Genomic DNA, 24,840 nt, shown 5'->3' on the forward strand with positions numbered 1-24,840 from the left:
CAAAACATCAGCCTGGTATATCTTCCTTAAAATCAACTGATTAATGAATGAGCTTTTCATATCAGATCTTTATGATCTCATATTTATCCAAAAAGTGAAAATGTGGACTAAATGGTCTTTTCCAGAAGAGCATGGTTGATTTTAATATTTTTTCCTAAGAGGGATAGGAATATATATTACAGTGAAGCAATTTCATGAAGAAATTCTAGAACCTCTCACAAGGTCTTGCTTTGGAATTAAGCTTTGTATTGATACAATGGGCTGAATCAGCCCACAGCTAATTCTAACCTCTGAATAAGGGGAAATAGCTGGTTTTCCAACCCTTCCAAGAATTCTTGTACTTTTGTAGGAATTCAGAACAATACTTGAGAGACAGAGGGCACTATTAAATCATCATTTTTTTTTTTTTTTTTTTTTGCATTACGCAGGCCTCTCACTGTTTTGGCCTCTCCCATTGCAGAGCACAGGCTCCGGACGCACAGGCTCAGCGGCCATGGCTCACGGGCCCAGCCGCTCCGCGGCATGTGGGATCTTCCTGGACTGGGGCACGAATCCGTGTCCCCTGCATCGGCAGGTGGACTCTCAACCACTGCGCCACCAGGGAAGCCCCATTTGTTATATTTTTTAAAGAGAATTTTTTAAAGGGATTAGAAAATATCAAGAAATTTTTGGAAAATCTCCTAATTCACAAGCTGACATTTCTTCATGGAGTTAGAAGATATACTGGAGATGATTGCTTTGATAATTCTGATATTGTTGCTTTGCCTCTGAGGGGGCACTTAATCAGACTCTAATAAAAGTGAACAATCTGAAAATTCCTTGAGAACATGCAATTATGGTGTGATGCATCTTTCAATTCACTCAGTAACATTCTGAGTGCTTTAAAAAGGTACTCCAGGGCTTCCCTGGTGGCGCAGTGGTTGAGAGTCCGCCTGCCGATGCAGGGGACACAGGTTCGTGCCCCAGTCCGGGAGGATCCCACATGCTGTGGAGCGGCTAGGCCCGTGAGCCATGGCCACTGAGCCTGTGCGTCCAGAGCCTGTGCTCCGCAATGGGAGAGGCCACAGTGGTGAGAGGCTGGTGTACCGCAAAAAAAAAAAAAAAGAAAAGGTACTCCATCAGCCATTCAGATAGTAGAAATGAAAAGCAGATGGATTGTGAAGGATAAAAATTGGAAGAGAAAAATGAGGCTCAACATCACTCCTGCATGTACAGAGTATTGCTTCCATCTCTTCAGTTTACCAAAGCTCAGGTGTAGCTGGAAAGTGATATCTGTACCTCAGAGCCAATCTGTCAACAGCATCTGCCATCCCAACCTCCATTTCCACATTTGTTTTTACCATAATTTACTGTTTGTAGAGAGAGGATTTAGAACAGTGTAAGAAATAAATCTTTACAAATGCTCCACAAAACGCTTAACACTTCACTAATGCAAAACATCACCAATACTAAAGAGACTCTGAAGGCATACCTGGGCAACTTGTGTCACTAGAGACACTTTAAGAATCCTACTGGAACTGAGATCTTAAAAGGACCCAACTCACTGAAAAGCAAAGATGGAAGGCTATAATTTGTAATTAGCAATTAATAAATAAGGTTGAATGTCCAGGAAAATTTCTGCAAACCTTCAGGCTTTCTACAGTCTTCTTTATGTTTTCTCCATTGATGTAGACAAAGTACAAGGGTACACAAAATATTTGCAGCCTGAGTTGAAGATATTTTAAAGACATTAGACATCCTATTGCCTCAGGAATAACTGGAAGTAACATTTTAAGTACTCTCAATAGGTATGAGTTTTTCCTGTCTTGACACTCAAAAATGTATATTTTTATTACTTTTTAAAAAGCATTCTCACCACACACAGACACACAGACACACACACACGTGTGCACATGCACAGGCGAAGTTAACTATGTGAGGTGATAAATGTGTTAATTATCTTGACCTTGGTAATCATTCCACAAAGTATATAAAAATCAAATCATCACATTGTATACTTTAAAAATGTATTTTTTAAGTTAAGCTTTTTTACTTTGACATAATTACAGATTCACATGCTTAATACAAAGAAGTCTCCTGTATTTTTGCCCAGTTTTCCCCATCTTGTAAAACTGTAGAAAACATCACAACCAAGATATTGACATTGATACAGTCAAGATACAGAACAGTTCCATCCCCATGAAGATTGCTCTTGTTGCCCTGTTATAACCACACCAACTTCCATGCTGTCCTTTTTCACTCATCATAATTCTCTGGAGGTTCATTTTAGTTTGTAATGTATCAAAAGTTTGTTCTTTTTTAATGCTGAGTAATATTCTGTGGTATGAATATATCACAGTTTCCTTAATGATTCACACTTTGAAGGACATGTGGGTTGTTTCCAATTTTTGACTTTACTAATAAGCTGCTGTAAACTTTCGTATGTAGGTTTTTGTATGAATAGCATTTTACATTTTCATTTCTCGGGATAAATGCCCAGGATTGCAGTTAGTGGGTCAGATGGTAGTTTCATGTCCAGTTTTTTTGTCAAGAAATTGCCAGTCTGTTTTACAGACTAGTTTGTACCACTTATATTCCCACCAGCACTGTCTGAGTGATTGTTTCTTCACACCCTCACCAGTGTTTGGTGTTGTCATTATTCTTTATTTAGGCCTTTCTGACAGTTGTGTAGTAATATCTCATTGTGGTTTTAATTTGTATTTACCTAATGGATAGTAAGGTTGAGCATCTTTTCATGTATTTATTTAACATCTGTATATGCTCCTCTGTGAAGTATATCTTCATATCTTTTCCCCATTTTCTAATTGGATTGTTTATTTATTGTTTTAAGAGTTCTTTATGTATTATCAATATTAGTCTCTGTGGTTCGCAGAAATGTTCTCTCATTCTGTTGTTTGTATTTTCATTCACTTAATGGGGTCTTTTGCTGAGAAAAAGTTTAAAATTTTGATGTCCAATTTATTCGTTTTTGCTTTTGTGGACTATGCTTTTCATGTCAAGTCTGTTAACTCTTTGCCAAGGCTTAGATTCTGAAGATTTTCTTCTATATTTTTTTCTAAAAGTTTTATAATATTATGTTTTACTTTAAAGTATTTATTTAAGTCCATGATCTATATTGAGTTAATTTTTGTATAAGGCATGAAACTTAAAGGTCAAAGTTTTGTTTTCTTGTTTTTATCTGTGGATGTACACCTCTCTTGCATCATTCATTAAAAATCCAATTTTCCTCCATGAATTGCTTTTTTACTTTAGTCAGAGTTCAGTTATTTATGTGGTACTACTTCTGGTTTCTCTATCCTGTGTCAATTATATGTGTCTGTTCCTTTGCCAATACCATACAGTCTTGATTACTGTATCTATATTATAAGTCTCAAAGTTGGGTACACTAGTCTGGCTCTGTCTTGTCACTGAAAAAAAAAAATTTAAAGCCTACTTTAAACGTCTTTGAATGCTCTTATTATATCCACAGAACCACCTAAGTACTGATTCAATATCCATAATATTTGGCGAATAGATTCAGAGGAGGTTGCACAAGATGCAGTAGCACATTATAGCAACTAGTACTTCAGTGTTTAGTTATCATGTCTGCTTTCCATGTAAGTTTTTCCAGGACAAATACCAAGTATTACTAGTTTAAAATACTCTTTCTTGAAAACTTGCTTTACATTTTGTAGAGTACTTGACTACTGTCAGATTTTAAAAGGTAAGCTACTAGAAATGCTCAAAAGCGCTTTAGGAAATTGTACAGAGTTTTGTTTCTTTGCTTATTACATTATTTAGTCAAGTGAGTATATGAAGATAAAGAAAACAGATATAGGAGATGGAATGTAAATAGTGACCAGTGAGACTTCCTTCCGCATGGGAAGACTGAGGTTCTTTATGACCTCACAGTTCTGGCTTTCAAAAAAAATAGGAAAAAAAAAAAAAATAGGGAAGTAAATATAAGTGACACTAGCCTTCAGAAATATATTAACTATAAAGCTGGCTTTAACTCAAAGTATAAATTATCTAGCACATTAAATCTCACATATAGTCTCAACTACAGTTGCAATAATAGAGAATGTCAACTTCCAGTTCTGAGGATGGATTTTGGCCCTTTTCAAATTCTAAGGAGGACCCATGAGTAGGTTCTATATGGAGGAAGATCAGGGCATCCCAAAGCAACCTACCAGATTCCCTGAAGACAGGACTGTTCACACCCAGTAGACCCCCAACTCTGACTGGAAAACAGTCAGTAGACCCCCAATTCTGACCAGAAGTAATTACTTTCCCAGCTGAGATGGAGATTAAAAGTTTACGGAGAGGAAAGTCAAGGACTGTAGTAAAAATGACTTCCCAGATCCTGAGGAATAACCTGCCATTATTTATTATTCATTTAACATTTGTTAGATGAACCACAAAAAGCCCTGTGACTGTGAAAATAAAATATTCCTGTCAGACTGTAGCTTCTGTCAGAGACCTGCCTCCTCAGGTTGAACTGACTTTGAGGTTGAATTATTTTCTAAACAATTTTTGCAAGATTTAAACCTCTACATCCCCTAATTCTTTTTAGATAAAACAAGAAAGTATGTTATATCTGTCCCAACATACTTTCAAATATGGCCATGAAATCTTGAGTTCTGAATTAAAATAATAATTTAAAATTATATATTTCATTCATCTGTCAATGGACATTTAGGTTGCTTGTATGTATTGACTATTGTAAATAGTGCTGTAATGAAAATTGGAGTGTGTGTATCTTTTCAAATTATGGTTTTCTCTGAATGTATAAAGATGTGGTATATTTATACAATGGAATATTACTCAGCCATAAAAAAGAATGAAATAATGCCATTTGCAGCAGCATGGATGGACCTAGAGACAATCATACTAAGTGAAGTAAGCCAGGCAGAGAAGGACAAATATATGATATTGCTTATATGTGGAATCTAAAAAAAATGATACAAATGAACTTATATACAAAACAGAAATAGACTCACAGACATAGAAAACAAACTTATGGTTACCAGAGGAGAGAGGTGGAGGAGGGATAAATTAGGAGTTTGGGATTAACATATACGCACTACTATATATAAAATAGATAAACAGCAAGGACCTACTGTATTGTAAGCACCCCCTTGGCCTTAGAACTTAGTTTTACTTTAAACTCTTAAGTCTTTACACAAGACAAAATAATAATAGTTTAGTCATTAAGCAAAGTCAAGGACCTTTAGTTACTCCTCAAGGGCTATAGATAATATTCTGAGCCATATCCTGTGAGCTGTTTTGCAGATAACAAAGCTCCTACCAGGTGGAGGAATACAACCAAATTGTAACCATGACAGAAGCAACTCCATTTCATAGAATTCTGAGAACTGGCCTCAAAATGATGCTGATTAGACCACCACATTACTGATTTAGAGATGACTCTTAGAGCTGACTCTGCTGCTCTGCCCCCTCCCTCTGCCAATACACCCCTGAAAATCCCCTTGCCCCCTGAGTGTCAATTGGGAGTTGGTTCTTGGACATGAGTCTACCTTATCCCCTGGTTGCTGGCTTCCACAACAATGCAACCTTTCCTTTCCTACCAATACTCGTCTCTCGAGTATTGGCTTTTGAGCGGCGAGCAACTGGACCTGGGTTTGGTAATAGTGTTGCACAGGGAACTATACTCAATATTTTGTAATAACCTATAAGGGAAAAGAATCTGAAAAAAAATATATATATATATAACTGAACCACTTTGCTGTACACCTGAAACTAACACCTTGTACAACTATACTTCAAATAAAATAAATATCAAATAATTTAGGATATGAATATTATGTAGCTATCAAAGTGCTGAAGTTGAAGAAAAGACAGTTTCTTACACATTTTTTTGTATGTTCTGGACTCACTTCATCTTATAGAAATATTATATTTTAAGCTAAAAATGAAGGTCTGACCACTGTCCTCAGCTTCACATTTGGATTATTTAAGTGAGTTTAGTCAGTTCTTCTTGACTCTCTCATAAGTGCTGAGTAAATCTCAAGGTCAACAAATTCAAAATTGCATTCATGGAAGAACCTTTTCTACTTCCCAATACCACCAGAAAGGCTCCTTATCCACTCTTTACTCTCTTATTTAAGATCTGCACTACACACTCAGTGATTAAAATTGGAGACTTCAGAACCATCCAATTAACTCAGCTTGTCCTGATTCCAAGTTTACTAGGGGGAGAAGAAGATTATGATTAAATTTGACTCTTCTAGAGACCTGCATTCTTGGCAAGATGCAGCATTAGGAAAAGGATTTACTCTTCTGTCTGAAACAATTTAAAAAAAAGGAAAAATCTTATGAAATAACAGTTTTCAGACATTGGATATCAGGCAAAACAGGACAGTGGTCTCTGAAAGGGAGGAAATAGTTGAGTTCTATGATTGCTCCAACTCATAGCATGGGGAGAGTTTCCAGGCAGCATCTCAGAAAAGGGGGAATCCAGGCAGAGTCTGGTGATAACCTAAGTTGAACAGATGGAGTTGGGAGTCTGGGGAAGACAGGTGGCTAGAGTTTGCAGGGCAGAGTACCAGAAAGGAGAGACATGCACAGATAGAAAGAGCTTCAAAAATTCTGTCCCTTATTCTCCTGAATACTGATCAACACATATCTGTCAGAAAACTACCTCAGGGTAAGGAAATAATCACTCAAAATTATTAGATGAGATGATCACAAGGGCTCACACAGGGTTGAAACTAATGCACGTTCCAATCAGAGTGGAAAACCTCAAAATTAATGGAACATCAAGTACAATACTCAGAAAAATATTGCCTCAGCAGTGAGGCAAATGCAGTCCTAGATTAAAGGTTGTTTTAGTCTTACCCAATAAATCTTAAGAGCAAACTGTTTCAAATAACTGTGCCCCAGAATAACACTCAATAATATTTATAGAAATAAAAATATAGATAGTATTAAACAAAGTAAAATGAGCAATACCTGGCCCTCAACTGAAAAAAATTACCAGGCAGAAAAAGAACAAAAATACGGCTCTTAAAAAAGAGGAGAATCAAACAATAGGAATGGAGGCAGAAATGAAAGAGATGTAGACAAGAACAGCAAAAGTTATGAAACCTATATTACATATGTTCAAGAAGGTAGAGGAAAAAATGAGTATGCTGAGTAGCAACAGGAAAACTATATAAGACCCAAATCAAATTTCTAGAGTAGAAAATTACAATGTTTGAGATGAAAAAAATATGCTTGATAGAATTAACAGAGGTTAATTCTGTTAATTAACAGAATTAAGTTAATATAGATACTGCAAAAGAGGGAATTAGTGAACTTAAACATGTAGCAATAGAAACTATCCAAAATGAAACACAGACAAAGAAATGGATAAAAATCCCCAGAGGTTCAGTGTACTCTGGGACAATTTCAAGTAACCAAATATGTGTGTAATTGTAGTCCCTGAAGAAAAGGAGGTGAGAGAGAGTATTTTAAGGAATAATGGATGAAGGTTTTCCAAATTTGCTTAAAAATCTAAAAATACATGGAAACTTAATGAATGTCAAACACATAGACGCATAAAGAAAATGACTTCAAGTTACCTGACAATTAAATTGCATAAGATCATGTAAGGAAAATCTTAAAAGTGGCCAGAGGGGAAAAGATACACATTACATGCAGAACAACAAAGTTAAGGATAAAATCACATTTTTTCAACAAAAAGAATATAAGCCAGGAGTCTTTCAACATCTTTAAATTCCTGAGTAAAATAACACTGTCAATCTAGAATTGTATTCCCAGTGGAAATATCTTTCAAAAATGAAGGCAAAATAGAGATTTTTTCAAACTTACAAAGCAAAAAGAATAAAAGTTATAACAGGTATTAATTGAAATAACAAGCCTATATGAAAGGAAAGAAGAATATGGGAAGATATAAGATACTTTTTGATCTTTTATATTTTTTAATCTTTTAAAAGATTATCTACTGTTTAAATAAAAAACAATAGCAATGCATTTTGAGGTTTATGACATATGTAGAAATAAAACACATGACGAAAGAACACAAAGATGTGAAGGGAGCTATAGGTATGAACTCTTGTGAGTCTTATAATACACATGAAGTGATATAATATTACTTAAAGTAACTGTGATAAGTTAAAATGTATACTATAAATTCTTAGACAACCACAAAAAATTATGGTAAATAAGTCAGCAAACGAAATAAAATTAAATCACAAAAATGGTCAATTAATCCAAAAGAAGGTAGTACAAGAGGAAAACAAAAACGAGAACAGGGCTTCCCTGGTGGCGCAGTGGTTGAGAGTCTGCCTGCCGATGCAGGGGACATGGGTTCGTGCCCCGGTCTGGGAAGATCCCACATGCCGCGGAGTGGCTGGGCCCGTGAGCCATGGCTGCTGAGCCTGCACGTCCAGAGCCTGTGCTCCTCAACGGGAGAGGCCACAACAGTGAGAGGCCGGCGTACCGCAAAAAAAAAAAAAAAAAGAGAGAACAAATAAAACAAATAGAAAGATGGTAGAATTAAGTGCAGTCATACCAAAACCACATTAAATATAAATGGCTTAAACACATAAATCAAAACACAGAATCTGTCATATTTGACTAAAACCTAAGAAAACAAAATTCATTTATATTGGACTTCCCTGGTGGTGCAGTGCTTAAGAATCCACGTGCCAATGCAGGGGACACATGTTCAAGCCCTGGTCCGGGAAGATCCCACAGGCCGCAGAGCAACTAATCCCATGAGCCACAACTACTGAGCCTGTGCTCTAGAGCCCACGAGCCACAACTACTGAGCCCATGTGCCACAACTACTGAAGCCCGCGCGCCTAGAGCCCACGCTGCGCAACAAGAGAAGCCACTGCAATGAGAAGCCCGCACACTGTTAACGAAGAGTAGCCCCCACTCGCTGCAACTGGAGAAAGCCCGCGTACAGCAATGAAGACCCAACGTAGCCAAAAATAAATAAATAAATAAAAATTTTAAAAAATCAATTATATTTTACCTACAAGAAACCCACTTTAAATATAATATAAAGATACAAGTAGTTTAAAAATAAAAGGATGGAAAAAGATATACACCATTATAAAATTTTAAAAAGTTGTAATAGTTACATTAATATCAGTGTATTTCAGAATGAAGAATATCAACATTGATGAAAAGAGCACTGTATTGTGATACAGGCATATACTCATAATGAATATATAGCAACCTTAAATGTTTACAAACTAATCAAATACCAGAGCTTCAAAAAACATAAAGCAAAACCAGATAAAAATGCAAGGAGAATTGACAAATCCACAACTACAGGCAAAGATTTCAACATTCCTCTCTCAGTAGTTGATAGAACAAGTAGAAAGCCAAAAAGGATATAGAATAATTGAAAATTCTATCAACCAACTTGATTGAATGACACTCTAGAACACACCACGCAACAACAGCAGAATATATATTCTTTTCAAGGGCACGTGTAATATATACCAAGATATTCTTTCATAAACAAATCTCAATAAATTTAAAAGGAATCAAATTCTACAGACTCTCCTAGATAATTGAAGAGACTGCTAACTAATTCTCTGAGGCCAGCATTACTCTAGTACCAAAACCTGACAACAAACAAACAAAAGACCTATAAGAAGGCTAAAGACCAATGTCCCTCCTGATCACTGATGTGAAAATTTTAAATAAAATTTTAGTAAATAAAATTTAACAATATATAAAAAGTATAATATATCATGCTCAAAGTTAGTTTAATTCAATGTAATTTAGCAAGTTAACAGACTAAAAAAGAAAACCATAAGATCATCTTGAAAGACACAGCAAAAACATTTAACAAATTCCAACATCTATTCCTGATAAAAACTATCAGCAAACTAGCAATAAAAGTTTCCTCAATCTGAAAATTCTACAGCTAACAAACACTGATAACTAATGGTAAGAAAAAAGAGGGTTTACTGCTAACAGAAGGAAAAAGATAAGGATATCTTAAAGCAGAATAAGAAATAAAGGTATCCAGATTGAAAAGCAAGAAATATAAGTGACTTTATTCACATAAGACATTGTTTATGTTAGAAAATCCTATGAAGTCCACAAAAAAGCAGCTAGAACTAATAAGTAAGCTTAGCAAGGGTACAGAATTTAAAAAATCAGTGTATTACTAATCCTAGCAACTATCAATCAGAAATTGAAGCTGAAAAATAGAGACTTCCCTGGCAGTCCAGTGGTTAAGACTTCGCCTTCCAATGCAGGGGATGCGGGTTCGATCCCTGGTCGGGACCTAAGAACCCGCATGCCTCGTGGCCAACAAACCAAAAACATAACACAAAGCAATATTGTAATAAATTCAATAAAGACTTGAAAAATGGTCCACATCAAAAAAATCTTAAAAAAAAAGAAGCTAAAAAATAATACAATTTACAATAGCATCAAAAAATGAAATACAAAAAAATACAATAGCATAAAAAATATGAAATACTTATAAATCTGTTTAAAGATGAGCAGGACTGTATACTGAAAACTATATAGCATTGCTCAGAGAAAGGAAAGAATACCTAAGTAGAAAGATACAGTGTTTATGGGTCAAGAGAATCAAAATTTTTAAGGTGTCAACTCTTCCCAAGTTGATTTATTGTTTATGACTAGAGTTTATTGAGTCCCTGTTGTAATCTCAAATGTTTTCACTTTTGGTATGCACTTTAAATTGTCTAAGGTGATAAAATCCATAAACTCCCTCAAGAAGTGTGAAGGAAGGAAGGACCCGGGAAGCTAGTCTGGAAATCCAACATCTAAAAAATATAATATTGTTTGAAGAAGGGGAGTCTTCACACTAGAAACAGATTTTGTGGCAGTCAGGTTTAGATGGATCAAACATGCTGTCTTTAGAACATCTCTTCTGCCCTAAGCTTTTCCACCAAAACTCTCTCCCACTCTTTCAGGATCATTTGGAGTTTGAAAACCATTGCATAATATAGAAGGCATGTCATTTTCAAGCTTTGTTTGAATATTTATTCCAAGGCCATAGAATATGAAGTAAATGGAGAAAGCTATCTATTTGTCATTTCTTTATGTAGGAGCGCTATAAGAGGCCACTATTCTTAGAGGCTCTAACAAACACAGTCTCTGACTCTTCTGAAGAGTCCAAGCATATCTGCATCTCTTAAAAAAAGATACTGTGTCAAGAAAAAAAGTTGCACTAAATAAAAAAAGATAAGAATTAAGCATTAGAATAAATAAGGAAAATAATGGAAATGTCAGCCTTAACATGGATGCAAGAGCACACCACTTTTCTTTGAATGGAGAGGCTCTGACTTTTCTGGCATTTTGGTGATCTTCAGTACATACTTTTTACAGAATAATAACCACAAAGGCATAGAGTCTGATTCAGTGGCCCATAGACTTGCCATTGAAGAGAGGTCAAAGGGTAGGCTCAGCTCAGCAGGTGTGCAGAACTACATTTGTCCAGATTCATCCACAACCCTGCAAACAATGCTCCAGGGAGCCCTGACAATATGGGGTGGGAGGGGATTGAACTATCTAAAAATCCCTGAAGTGAAAACTAATAATGAGAGTAGAGGCTCATTTGATACCAACATACCACATTATTCCAATAAGGTATCGAACTTGTTTTTTAGTATTGTATACAGTGTCTAAATTGTCCTATATTTTCTTTGTGTGCTGAATTCTGTAAAGTGAAAATGCATTTTTAAAAATGCACACTTTGTTCACTGTTTTACCTTCAGCGTGCTCTCTCAACCAAAGGGTAATTGGGTAAAAGTTAAATGATTCTTTGGGAATGTTTGTTTAGGTGTTATTACTAAGGGAAACCTTTTAAACTTAATAAAATTAGCTTACCTAAGGTTTCAATGAGATTCTGGCTAAGAGTCTTCTGAAGAAGGAGTTTGACCAAGCTTGGTGACTGTGTGTGAGCAATTACTTCTGGTGATGTGCTAAGGAATGATAAGAAAATAACAGTAATAAGAATACAACCTAATATTGAGCTTTTATTATGGCCAGTCACTGCCCTAAGCGTTTTATGTGTATTAATTCATTTAATTCTCATAACCCTATGAAGATATTCTTGTGTCATCAGTGGTCCATTTTCAGATGAGGAAACTGTAGCATGTAGAGGTCAAATTACATATCTGAGGATGGTATGGTGAGTTGTGGAGCAAGCATTCAGTCCTGGAAGTCAGCCTCCAGATTCTATTCTCATAAGCAGTGCTCTAGACACAATGGTTTTGGTCTTCATTTGAGCTAGGCTGATTTGCTCTGTTCTGTGGCTCTAGGTTACATCAGTTATTTTTGCCATGAATTTATTAATATACTGACTCTTCTAGGTGAAAGATGTGAGCTTCAGGCTCCGTCTCTCTTGCACTTAACACGAAGCTCTGCAGTAGAGTTGGTTAATGGCAAGGAGTGTCTAATACAGGTGGGCCTGAGATACACTTTCCTCCCAGAGGATCCCAGAGAGGCGCAGAGGGCATCCCAATTTCCCTACACCCTTGAAGTGGTGGGTCAGTGGGGCTTGTGGCTCCGTTCAAGAGATGTTGATTTTAGGCATGACATGAGAGGTGCATGAGCCAGGGAGTATGAATAGATCTTGGAATCAGAAGTAAAAGATAAAACCGATAGGAATCATACATTTCAGAGGATTGTTCATCTCAGTGGAAGCCAACACGGACAATTGCTGATCACAAAGACCAGGTGCATCTCACTCATCCAGTGCAAGTTTCATATGTAAGGTTCACAGAACTTAGATAAAAACCTCAAGAAGAAAGGAACAAGAGAGGGGATGTAAAAAACAAAAACCTAAGTTGACTAAGTTAAACTCTGAAATCAGAAAAAGCACTGAAATGACTAAATTGACTTCGATTTAAAGTGTGCCGCTGTTGTGAAAAGTGGAAGCTTGAGAGCTAAATTAGAATACTTTTCTTTGAACTTATTTTATGCTTTTTCAGTATTAATTCTAGTTTTTTTTTAACCCATATGTTTACCAATTTGGTTACTTACCATTTCTTGTCATGTCACACAACTTTTGTCTTGAATTGTTTTTCTCTTTCCTTTGTTACATATGTTAGACGTACCTTTATGAGCTTTGGTTATTGGTAAACTCTCTTAGTTTTTATTGGTTTGAAAACTCCTTAGTTTTCTTTCATTCTTGAAACATAGACTTTCTAGATGTACAATTTTAGGTTGATAGCTCTTTGTTTTAGCACTTGGAGATTCTTCACTGTTTCCAGTTGTTCTTGAGAAGGTAGCCTTAGTCTAATTATAGTTCCTTATATGTACTCTTTCTTCTCTCTCTCTCTTTATTACCTTTTCTTTCTTTTGAGTGTTCTACTACTTCACTCTCATGTAGGTGAGGGCAAATTTCCCTTTTAAAAATCCTGCTTTGGATTCATTATGCTTCCTGAAAATCTTGATTGGTTGTTTTCACTAATACTGGAAAATTGTTACCCATTGTACCTTCAATGATTGTGTCTCCCTCGTTCATTTTACTATATACTCTTGGAATTCTGATTAAATATATGCTACATTTCTCATTCTAGCTTGCATTTTTCTTAACTTCTCCTTCAGAGTTCTATCTCTGTGTTGTATTCTAAATAATTTTTTAAATGTGTTTTCAAGTTCACACACTTTCTTCCAGTTTGTATAGTGCTATTTAAACTATTCATTAAGTTTTTAATTTAAATCATTATACTTTTTCTACTTAAAATTTCTATTTGACACCTTTTCATATCTTTTTTTAACACCTTTATTAGAGTATAATTGCTTTACAATGATGTGTTAGTTTCTGCTTTATAACAAAGTGAATCAGCTATATATATACATATATCCCCATATCTCCTCCTTCTTGCGTCTCCCTCCCACCCTCCCTATCCTTTTCATATCTTTCTGGTCACTTTTCAGGGTCTCTAGTTCCTCATTGTATTTGTTTTCTATTGTTGCCATAACAAACTACCACAATACTTCTTATTATCTCAAAGCTCTGTAGATTAGCAGATTTGTCCAATACAAGTCTCACTGGACTAAAATCAAGGTGTCTGCAGGGTTGCATTCCTTACTGGAGGCTCTTGAGGACAATCTATTTCTAGGCTTATGTTGTTGGCTGAATTCAGTTCCATGCAGCTGTAGGACTGAGGCCTCTGTTTCCTTGCTGGGTTTCAACCAGGGTCATTCTCAGTTTCTAAAGGCTGCCTGCATTCTCTGGCTTGTGACCCTTTTCATCATCAAACCCAGCAACACTGGCGGGTCCAGTTCTCATGTTTCAAATCTCCCTGACTTCCCATTCTGTCTGATTTCACCCACCTGACTCTTCTGCCTTTCTCTTCTGCTTTTAAGAGCTCATATAATCACATTGGTTTATGAGTCTTCACTTTATATTCTTTATTTAATAATTAGAATATCTGTTGTCTTTGCACTTTGGATTTTATTTCTTCTGTTTATGTTGTCTCTTGCACAAAATGCTTTATGTCTTGGCAGAATTTATGGGTTTTGATTATAATCTTAGAAATTCTTTGAGCCCCAACTTGAGGAAAGTGTTCCTTTTTTTTGGCCAGGTAGTGGGATGTTATCAGCCTAGGACTGTTTTAAAACTACGTTTCAGATTGAGGTACCTACACACATTGCTATTGAGACTTTAGGCCCCTAACCTGGATGGTTATGAATTTTCAAAGGAGGTTTTACCCCTCCACCAAGTGCATAGGCCAAAACATGAAAATTCCCTTGATGTTTCCCGCCACAAGGTGGGTTTTTTGTGTGTGTTTTTTCTAATTTTCACTGAGAGTATAGATAGCCCTTGGAGATCCTAACTCTATGTAATTTTCCATTCAACCCCTAACTTGCTTGGGTCCTAGCTTGGTCTCCCATCCCTCGTACGCTGTGTACTTATTAAAAGAAAATTTCAATATCTCTAGGGACTAGCAGTTTCTATATTCAGTCCTTGCTTAAGTCTCTGGACATTTGCTGGTCCTTCTATATATTTCTCTTCTTAAGGACTTCTATTTTTTTTTTTTGCCTACATGGTAATGTATGTTATACAATATTTATTATTATTTGGCCTTAAGAAGATCTCCCCCACCTCTAGCCTCCATACTGTCATTAAGAAAAGCCCTTTTATTTCTCTTTTCAAACCCCACATCTTTTTGTTCCTAAACAAATGAAGGTCCTCATGTTTGGAAAACCTTTTAATTTTTACTTTATTTATGTGCTGTTTTTACTATTTACTCCTGGACTAATCTGATCTTACTCTGCACTGGGGACATTTCCCAGTGCATTCCCAAAACTTACCTAGTAAATTGTTATTTTGACTAAAATACTTTGTTTGGGAATAACATGGCTGATGCTGCTCTGGGGTAATAATTTAAACTATTTTTATTTTTATATTACATTACAGTAATAAAACTGAATGTTTGTTTGGGTTTACTCTTTCATTGTTAGTACAATCCTCTCCCTCCTGAAAATAAAAGTATTTAATTAGGAAAAATCCACACACAAGTAAAGGTAATAATCATTCAATAACTAAACCAAGAAAACTGGAACAAAAGTGTCATCACAAAGATTCTTATCAAATATTTAGCCATGGCAAAGATATAATAAAGTATCTAATAATAAACTTTGACATATAATAATATGTAGTACACATGTCCAGACACGTGTCATGATATTGTTTTATCAAATTTTGCTAATAAATTTAGTTAGTAATACTGGCTAAAAGTGTACCTTCCTACCTCCCAAGCTGAAAAAGGAGAGAACAAAGTCTTGGAGACCAGGTAGGGTGAAAACAGTGCACACATCTGAAAGGAAGGAAAGCTGAATTCTAGAGGTGCTGACATATACAGTGGCAATTGTGGTGAGTGAAGGATACACATATGCTGCAGAGCCCTCTAAGCACTTGCAAGGAACAGACAGTAAATAGGCACTTAGTGAAATTGCTCCTATTATCTGGACAAGATCCAACCATAAGCAAGATACAGGGATTTAAAGTGACAAAGACTTCTAGTTAACTTCTAAGTAAGGCTCAATATAAGAACAAAAACACTGTCTACCCTAGAGTGGGAAGACAAAGATTTGTCTGATCATCTGTTTAGGCTGTCTTTTGGAAACTTTCAAAGACAGTATGCACCTCTCAAACTAAAAGAACTTGAGAACTTTGATGTAAATGGGACAAATGTGAAATGGATGAGTTAAGTCATTTTTGATATATCAACTAAACATAAAGATGTTACAAGAGAACCATACAGCTCACTTAAACAAATTTTAACAAAGTATCATTTTTCCTGCACTCAGCTGGCAGCTGTTGGAAGTAATTCTGTTAAAATGATTCAAGCTGAAATGTTTATATTATTTTCTTGAGAGCAAAACTTACTATAATTTGAAAAGTCATTTCATTTTTTCATAATGAAAATATATTCATCATATAATATAATTCAGCACTGATAAATTGAATGACTAGAAGAAAGCAGTAATGTAATAAATACTATGGATCATAAATAAATGTGTAACATATGATAGGGAAGGGAACAAGTGAACAAGGTGAACATAGATGATTTACACAAAGCAGCAATATATTGTCAGGCTTAAATAGACACATTTTTTTCTTGAAAAAGTGGTTAATTTTGCATTGAGTAATTAATAAACAGACAAATAATAAACATGGGCTATTATATATAATTTTTTAAAGAAATGTATAACTTTAAAAAACCCTCTTTACCATATTTAGTTTTCAAGAATAACTTTATAAATAATGTCATTTGCACAAAAAAACCAGGTCTGATGAGCTCTATGAAAATTAAAGCTATTAAAGGTGTTTTTTAACCTTGTCTTCCATTTTATTTTTAGCATGAGAATTGCTCTAACTTCTCCATATTTTCCTAACTGTACACATTTTTTGTCTTTTTCAATTTTTTGCCTTTAGTCTAATTTTGGAATGCCAGTAGACCTTACAGTTTAACATCCTGAATGCTAGGAGACTATTTTCTTCCTACTTTTGTTCGAATGTTCAGTTCTTTTTTCTTTTTGGTTTGCACATAAATAATTTATTTTTTTCTTTTGCAAATATATCAACAGTTTCAATTTTTTATTCTTTATTTTCCCTCTGGTATTCCATTTCAATGTTGATGCAATGGAGTTACATGACTTTTTTCTGTATCTGCATACACAGTGATAATTCATTTAAATTTCGGAATTTCTTGTTTTTATATATGACATTATGTAGTTCTGAAATAAAATAAACATTTAAGCAAAACTGTTATAAAAATCCACAAATGTGTTAATAATTTTATACTGTTTAGCTTTCTTTCCTAACTATACCGTGCTAATAGTGCAAGTCATAGCAAGCCTTATCCATAGCTCTACAAAGTACATTTCTCAGGGCACCGAGATCATAAAAGTATGAATTATATTATCAATACTTTAACCATAGGGTCAAATAGAAATTAATCCTTATCTATTTTCTGTTGTTTAGTGGATTCAGCTATAATTTTGCAACTACTACTTTCAATTTTTTTTTTTTTTTTTTTTTTTTTTGCGGTACTCGGGCCTCTCACTGTTGTGGCCTCTCCCGTTGTGGAGCACAGGCTTCAGACGCACAGGCTCAGCGGCCATGGCTCACGGGTCCAGTCACTCTGCGGCATGTGGGATCTTCCCGGACCGGGGCATGAACTCGTGCCCCCTGCATCGGCAGGCGGACTCTCAACCACTGCGCCACCAGGGAAGCCCTTAACTTTCAATTTTTATACTATATGGATATTTCAAGAGTAATCTGATTGGAATATTTTTTAAATGAGGGAATGTATATTTTACTTAGATTAAACTTTTCTTTTGTACTACCAGATGACCACAGCTCTGATTTTTCAGAAAATTCCCTTGGACACTACAGAAATGATTTATACAAGTAGCTAATAAACTTGTATATTTTATTTTCTATTTCTACCTTCATGGAAAGTTTCTGAAATAACAAATTGACATTTGAAATGTTACACTGAACCCAAAGTGTAAGATGAAGCAAATGACCTAATCTCTTGAAGGTCAAGTTATAAATTATTCTTATGATGAAGCAGGATGCATATGGTCCATGAGCAAAATCTCAACTGAGGGCTTCTTCATGAAGGCACATAGATGGTCTTGGTTGCATCTCAAAGCAGGTTTGGGGTGTTTTACAGCAGCTACACCAGGACTAATTTAAGTGTCATCAGTTTTCTAGAGCCAAATTTTGTAGTGAATTCTTAGTGGTTCCCAAAACCCACCACAGGATAGTCAGAGCATTCATGCTTGTCATGGCATGGTCTCATTACTAACTGCAGGAGCCCAGGAAGGGTAAGTGTGGAGGTCAAACATGGGTACAATCCAGGTAAACATGCCAAGCATCACGACAGCAACACCCACAATATTAACGCCAAGTCCAGCTTTAACCTTGAATATGAAAGAACATGAATGTCAGTCTCAAAAACAAACAAACAAACAAACAAAAAACCCCCAAAACAACCTACGGGAGAATTGGAATACTGTTGAAGAAGGCATATGTCAGATTTACATGCATCCTAAATGATTAGTATCAATGATTGGTTTCATAAGACAAGGAGTCCTTCCACTCATGTCAAAAAAGAATCTGTTCCCAACTAAATGCCATTTAGGTTGAGAGTCTCAGAGAGGTTCCTCTTAGGAATATACTGAAGTCATTCTGATTAGAGAAAAATCCCTTTAAAAATCTGCCATTTCATGTCAAATCAGGATTTGAGTTTTGCGGTTTTGTATTTCAGTGAAAATAAGGTTCAGGTCACTATATGAAAACTGAATCCTTCATATTCACTCCATATTATTTTTAGTTTAGCCTTCAGTATTCTCTTATTGAGATTTAATACCTCTTCCATTCATCTTTCTTAGAGTTCCCATTTTTCTAGGTCTGACGTCATTATTCTGGTGGCACTAAACAATCTCAAATTGCTTTCTAGCTATTAAGACAGAGGTTGGCAAACTACTGCCCATAAACTGTTTTTGTAAAGAAAGTTTTGCGGGACCACAATTCTGCCCATTTGTTTACATGTTGTTGTTGGCTGCTTTCATGATTCAGTAGTTGTGACAGAGACCATATAACCCACAGAGTCTCAAATATTTACTCTCTGGCTCTTTACAGAGAAAGCTTGCTTATCTCTGCATTCTCTGTATTAAAACATGGAGCCCCAAGGCAAAATAAATATTATAGAGGCCTCCTGTTCTGTCCATGCAAGCCTCTTGTTTATTTTAGAATCCTGGTTTTTTTTAACATTCACATACCTAGCACAGTTTATATTGTATATTATGCTCATTTTCTTTACCCAAAGGAGATTATACGACTTCTGCATAGAGGCATTTCCAGAATTTTTATGTTACAGGGGTTTAGGGACAGCAATCTGTCTGGAAGAAAAGAACCTGGGGCTTAACTTGGAACTGCATTTGCACAGCAAACTCACTGAATTGCCTTTAGTTATAGTCTTGCTTGGTTTGTTCCAGAAGCTGGTGATCAAGATTGAGAGAAGAGCAGGATATTCTCAAGCTAGTCCTTCTCTACCACAACTTTTGTAATTGGCAAAATGTGCACGTTTTGTCACTTAAAGTTTCTATTATTACTTGCTTGTGCTAATTTCATTTCATTTCACTTCATTTCATTTCGTTTTATTTCAGGTGCCACTATTAGAATCAGAAAAAGAAAGATGACTTTTCATCAGTCAAGCACTGAGCCCAACATCTTATTCAGAGCAAATGTCAGTCCTGTAAATATTCATGATAGTAAACCACAGTGCTTGATTGCTGAATTTCATTAACCCTTTTGCTTAGGTCAAGTTGGGTCCTGATCTTGACATGTAAGCTTAAGCCATTGTGTTGAGCATATTGTTTGCTCTCTTCCTCTGCCAGCGTATTACTGATGCATTCAATATCTCTGTATTTGTGACTGTAAATATTAATGGCATGTTTGCTTCTGGTTATCACTCTTAAAAACAATTCTATGGCCAGTATCACTCTTAAAAACAATTCTATGGCCAGTCATGAGCTCACCTTCAGAAGTAGTACTCAGGCTATGCATTTCCTAGCAGTTGACTAGCGTATAAAAGGATAGACAACCCAAGATATCACAAAATAATGTCTATTGGTCTTGATAGCATTCTTTCAGCTCACTCACCATGTCAGTAACTTTTAGATGGCCATACGAAAAAACAATAGCATTGGGTGGATTTGCTACTGGTAGGAGGAATGCAAATGAATTACACAGAGTAGAAGGTAACAAAATATAAAGAGGGTTGACTTGAATGGCTTCTGCCTGTTGGAAAAGATAAAAAGGAGTCTAAGTAAAATTTTGAGATAGGCATCAAAATGAGCAAAATTATTATAATAAACTTTCCCAGAAGCAGATTGATATATAAAGACATAAAAGTATATATACATAAATGCAGTTATAACTGGAAGAATAACTTTTAGAAAACGTATCTTCCTCTTATCATTGTTTATATGGTGATTGGCGTCCATTTAAGCATTATAGCTCAGTTCATTTAGAAAATAAAGTATCATTTATTCCAGAAACAAAATTAAAACAGCAGCTGTTTATTACTGATCTAGCGCTAAGTGCTGTGCTAAGTGTGTATATATATATATAATATATATAAGATATATGTAAAATTTAACATATATATAATGTATAACATAATAACATTGTATATTTATATATATATAATTTAAATTTCACTACGACCTTAAAAGATCATAACTGTAGTCCCAAATAGCAGATGAAGAAACTGAGGTCCATAAACGTTAAAGTAACTGATCCAAACACATAGCTGGCAAGCAGTAGAGCTTACAGAGTTCTCAGGTCCCTCTGGCTCCAAAGCTTCTCATCATTCCATTAACTTTACTACCTCTGTGACATATGTAATTTAAAATTTTCTTAGGAATCATCACAGAAGAGATACTACTATTCTTAATTTATCACATGATTTTTTAACTGCTCCATGTTGAGAAATAAAAACCAGAAAAAACCCAAAATTGTATTTTACCAACATAACCTGCCTACATTTCTTTTCTAATTTGAAGCAGCTCGAGAATGCCAACATCTGCCCCTTGAGCTGGTAGCAGAACACTTCCAGAAGGGCAATTCTTCTTCATCCAAAGTGCTTTCCTTTCACCAAACTCATCTGTCCCAATAAGAAAAATATTTTACTTGAAGCTGTTTCTTGTAATTGCCAGCTAGTGATGGAGAGGAAGAGAGACAGTCTTCCCTCTCGCTCCTTGCAAATCTGCTTCTTACTTATCTTTTTAAATTCTTCCTTGGGCCGTAGAGAACTGCATCTAAGACATTTAAGCTTGAAGCCTGAAGTGTAAACATAGCTTTTTATTCCCTTGCAAATCACTTATATGAAGCACTTCTCAAAAATTCAAGACATCTTCTGGAGGGAGAAGTATCAGTGTTAGAGATCTAAATACTAAAGTTGCCAGGAAGCACTGAATCCCAAAGTCTTCTAGAGCTGGAAAGGATCTGGGCTGACCCTCCTGTTTATCTGCAAATGAAGAATATGGGTAGAAAGAAGGTAGAGGGTTCACTTAAGATCATGCTGCTTGAACATGGAAGAAAAGAGTTCTCCTGAGTTGAGGTCTCCTAAGAAAGTATGAATGCAAATAAGGACGACTGTGTAAGTTACCTACAGGGGGACCATTCAGGACCCAAATTATTCCACACTGCAATATGAGAACACACAAAGTAGAACACTATTCTTTCAATGAATAGTGTAAATAGGATAAATGAGATACTCACCAATGGAGACAGTATTGGAAGAAGGAGGGTAATGGTAGCTGGATTGCTGGCTACCTCTGTTAAAGATGTGACGAGCAAAGAAGATATCAGAATTATTAGCCAGACTGGTAATGAACCTAGAGGAGATAATTTATTTCCTATCCATTTAGATAGTCCTGACTCCTAAAAAAACAAATTTGCGATATTTAGTATTCATTAATAAGTCATTTAATCAGACATTTAAATATATTAAAAGCATTATTTGATCTAAGAACTCAGTTTCTAAAGTATAATTTTAATCTTTCATGTTTTTCTGTGGTTTGTTAGATCTAGGTGGGTTTGGCATGGAAAAGTTCTCAGTTATTCTCATTTTAATATACCAAACTTTAGGAAGTTTGAATTGTCTTCCCACATCTTTTCAATTAAATTTTAATTATATCTAATTAATATATGTGGGTATAACAAGCCATGTAGTACTATAGGGCTTTAAGAAAAGAGCAGCCTTTCTGGTCTACCTCTGTCCACATCTGTGTTCCCCAGAGGCAACAACTTTCATCCATATTAGCTATTTATAACCATGTTTATGTGTTGATAGCTATTTTACAAAATTCTACTTTTTCATATTTCTAAATTTTCAAATGTAGACATTATTTACTGATTTCCTAATACGTGCATAAGAATTCAGCTTTCTAACACCTTCCACCATACATATATTTCCTGTCCCCACCCTCCATTCCCTTACACTCACTCATATGTCAACATTTTTGGTTAAATCAATATTTAAAGTTTGCCATTATGATTATATGGATATCGTTCACAACTGAGCCACTTAGTGTACTGTGATTGCTTTCACTTTTTTGTTTTACTTTTTGTTTGTTTGTTTTTCCAGGAAATAATTTCCCCATTCTTTTTTTTTTCTGTACGTGGGCCTCTCACTGTTGTGGCCTCTCGCGTTGCGGAGCACAGGCTCCGGACGCGCAGGCTCAGCGCCATGGCTCACGGGCCCAGCTGCTCCGCGGCATGTGGGATCTTCCCAGACCGGGGCACAAACCTGTGTCCCCTGCATTGGCAGGTGGACTCTCAACCACTGCGCCACCAGGGAAGCCCTCCCTATTCTTTTGTTTGCTTAGTTTTCTAAGTATCTATCACTAATTCTCCAGTACACTCTCCAGTAAAAATGGAAAACGCCTCACAAGTAGATAAAAATTTCAGGTAATTGTCCTTTTTCATTTTCCCTAATGGAGGTATCAATTTTGTAGTATTCCCTTTTTCTGCTCCATTGGGACTAGTTGCTCTTTAGATCTACTTTACTGTTATAAAGAGACTTCTCTTCACTAGCACACTGTGGATTCCCTTCACCTCTCTCTGATGTGGGAATCCTTTCTTGCTAACTTCTTTGTGTTGGTGGGCCACAGGACCACATCTTCTGTAGCTTCCTGTTAATTGGTGCATGGGAAGTAAATTTTTTTAGTCTTTGCATGTCTGAAAACCTCTTTCTTTTCTTTTCACATTGCTTTGATATTTAGCTTTTGTAGAATTCTAGACTTGAAAAAATTACCACTCCAAATAATTACTGCTCCACTTCCTGTGGCTTCCAGTTGGGTTCTTTAGAAGCCGGATAATATTCTGATCTTGGATTCATTGTACATAATACAGAAAAATCTGCCACAGTCAAATTAATAGTCAAATGGAAGGGAAAATCCTCCATTTGTGAGATTTCAGTGAGCTGCTGCATGTGTGAATCTGTATGCTCAGGACATCAGAAATGCTCTAATTACAAGCAGTATACCCTCAGATCAGAAGTTGACAAAAACATCGCCAGATGTGATAGCCAGATATTATGTATATTATTTGCAGTTCTGACTTACTTTTTTGTTTGTTTTGGGTTTTTATTTTTTATTATTTTATTTTTATTTATTTATTTTTTTGGCCATACCGCGAGGCATGTGGGATCTTAGTTCCCTGACCAGGGATGGAACCTGTGCCCCCTGCAGTGGAAGCGCAGAGTCCCAACCACTGGACCACCAGGGAATTCCCTGGGTTTTGTTTTTTAGATGGAAAAAGACTATTTACCATTTAAATCACATTGGCACAAATTCATCTTTAAATATATTTTAAGAATGGATTTTATCTACACCTGATTAGATACAGCTGGAAAAGATTACACCACATATTGTCCCTTGTCTCTGGAAGCCACTGGGATCATATCAAAATCCTACATGAGGTGGTTTGGTACTGGGTTCTCAGTAGCTCTCTCTGTCCAGAATCTCTAAGTCCTCGGTTCCATGAAATTTCTTGTGTTATTTTTTGGAAGTGGCCTTCTATTTCTATTTTCTTTCTTCTTTTTTTCCCCTTCTCTTTCTGACGCTATTATTAATCAGCTGTTGGATTGATACTCTAATTTTCTTATCGTTTTTTAATAATATTATTTTCTCTTCATCTTTTTGTTCTATTTTCTGGGATAAGTTCAAACTTCAATTTCTAACCCTGCTACTGAATTTAAAAACTCCTATTGTTCTATTTCTTATTTTCAGTGGTTCTTTCTTATTTTCTATCTAGTCCATTAAAAAAAAATTACATTCTCGTGGGGGGGTGGTGGTGGTAGGATGAATTGGGAGATTGGGATTGACATATATACACCAATATGCATAGAATAGATAACTAATAAGAACCCTCTGTATAAAAAAAATTATAATATTAAATTTAAAAAAAAGTTTCCAATGCATCCCCTGTGGAAATAAAATAGCCTATGTTCACAGAATTTTTCCAAAAAAAAAAAAATTACATTCTGTTTTACTTTCATGACTTTAATGTTTCTGATATCTCTTTGAAGCATCAATGAAAAATTTTGGAAGTTTTCTTTTACTTTACACATTTTCCTTGTCTTTTTGGTATTCTTTCTCTTTTTGCTTATTTTTTGTTACTGGTTGTTGTATCAGAGGCTTTCCCCACTGTCTGGTAATCCTGGACTACCTATTTATGTTGTAAAGGGAGGCGATAAACTCACAATTGGAAGCTCTTTGTGTCTAAGTGAAGATTGTTGAGAGGAAGACATTCCTATAGGTGACTGAACTGTAAGCCAGTGTCTCAATGATTCGATTTTT

At 35.6% G+C, this 24,840-nt stretch overlaps 1 protein-coding gene across 1 annotated transcript in view; it reads right to left on the reverse strand.

The window, feature by feature from the left end:
- Positions 1 to 18,139: 18,139 nt before the first annotated feature.
- SLC13A1 (solute carrier family 13 member 1) overlaps positions 18,140 to 24,840 on the reverse strand; it is a gene marked incomplete at its 5' end in the record, with an annotated part of 75,157 nt that continues 68,456 nt past the window's right edge. The window contains 3 exons of the mRNA XM_082846143.1: positions 18,140 to 18,390; positions 20,135 to 20,272; positions 21,758 to 21,919. Coding sequence (XP_082702269.1) covers positions 18,253 to 18,390; positions 20,135 to 20,272; positions 21,758 to 21,919 — 438 coding nt within the window. The 3' untranslated portion in view covers positions 18,140 to 18,252. The remainder of the gene's footprint in view (positions 18,391 to 20,134; positions 20,273 to 21,757; positions 21,920 to 24,840) is intronic.

Source organism: Leucopleurus acutus, assembly GCF_964270905.1.
Source record: "Leucopleurus acutus genome assembly, chromosome: 9".
In the NCBI taxonomy this organism is placed as follows: domain Eukaryota; kingdom Metazoa; phylum Chordata; class Mammalia; order Artiodactyla; family Delphinidae; genus Leucopleurus; species Leucopleurus acutus.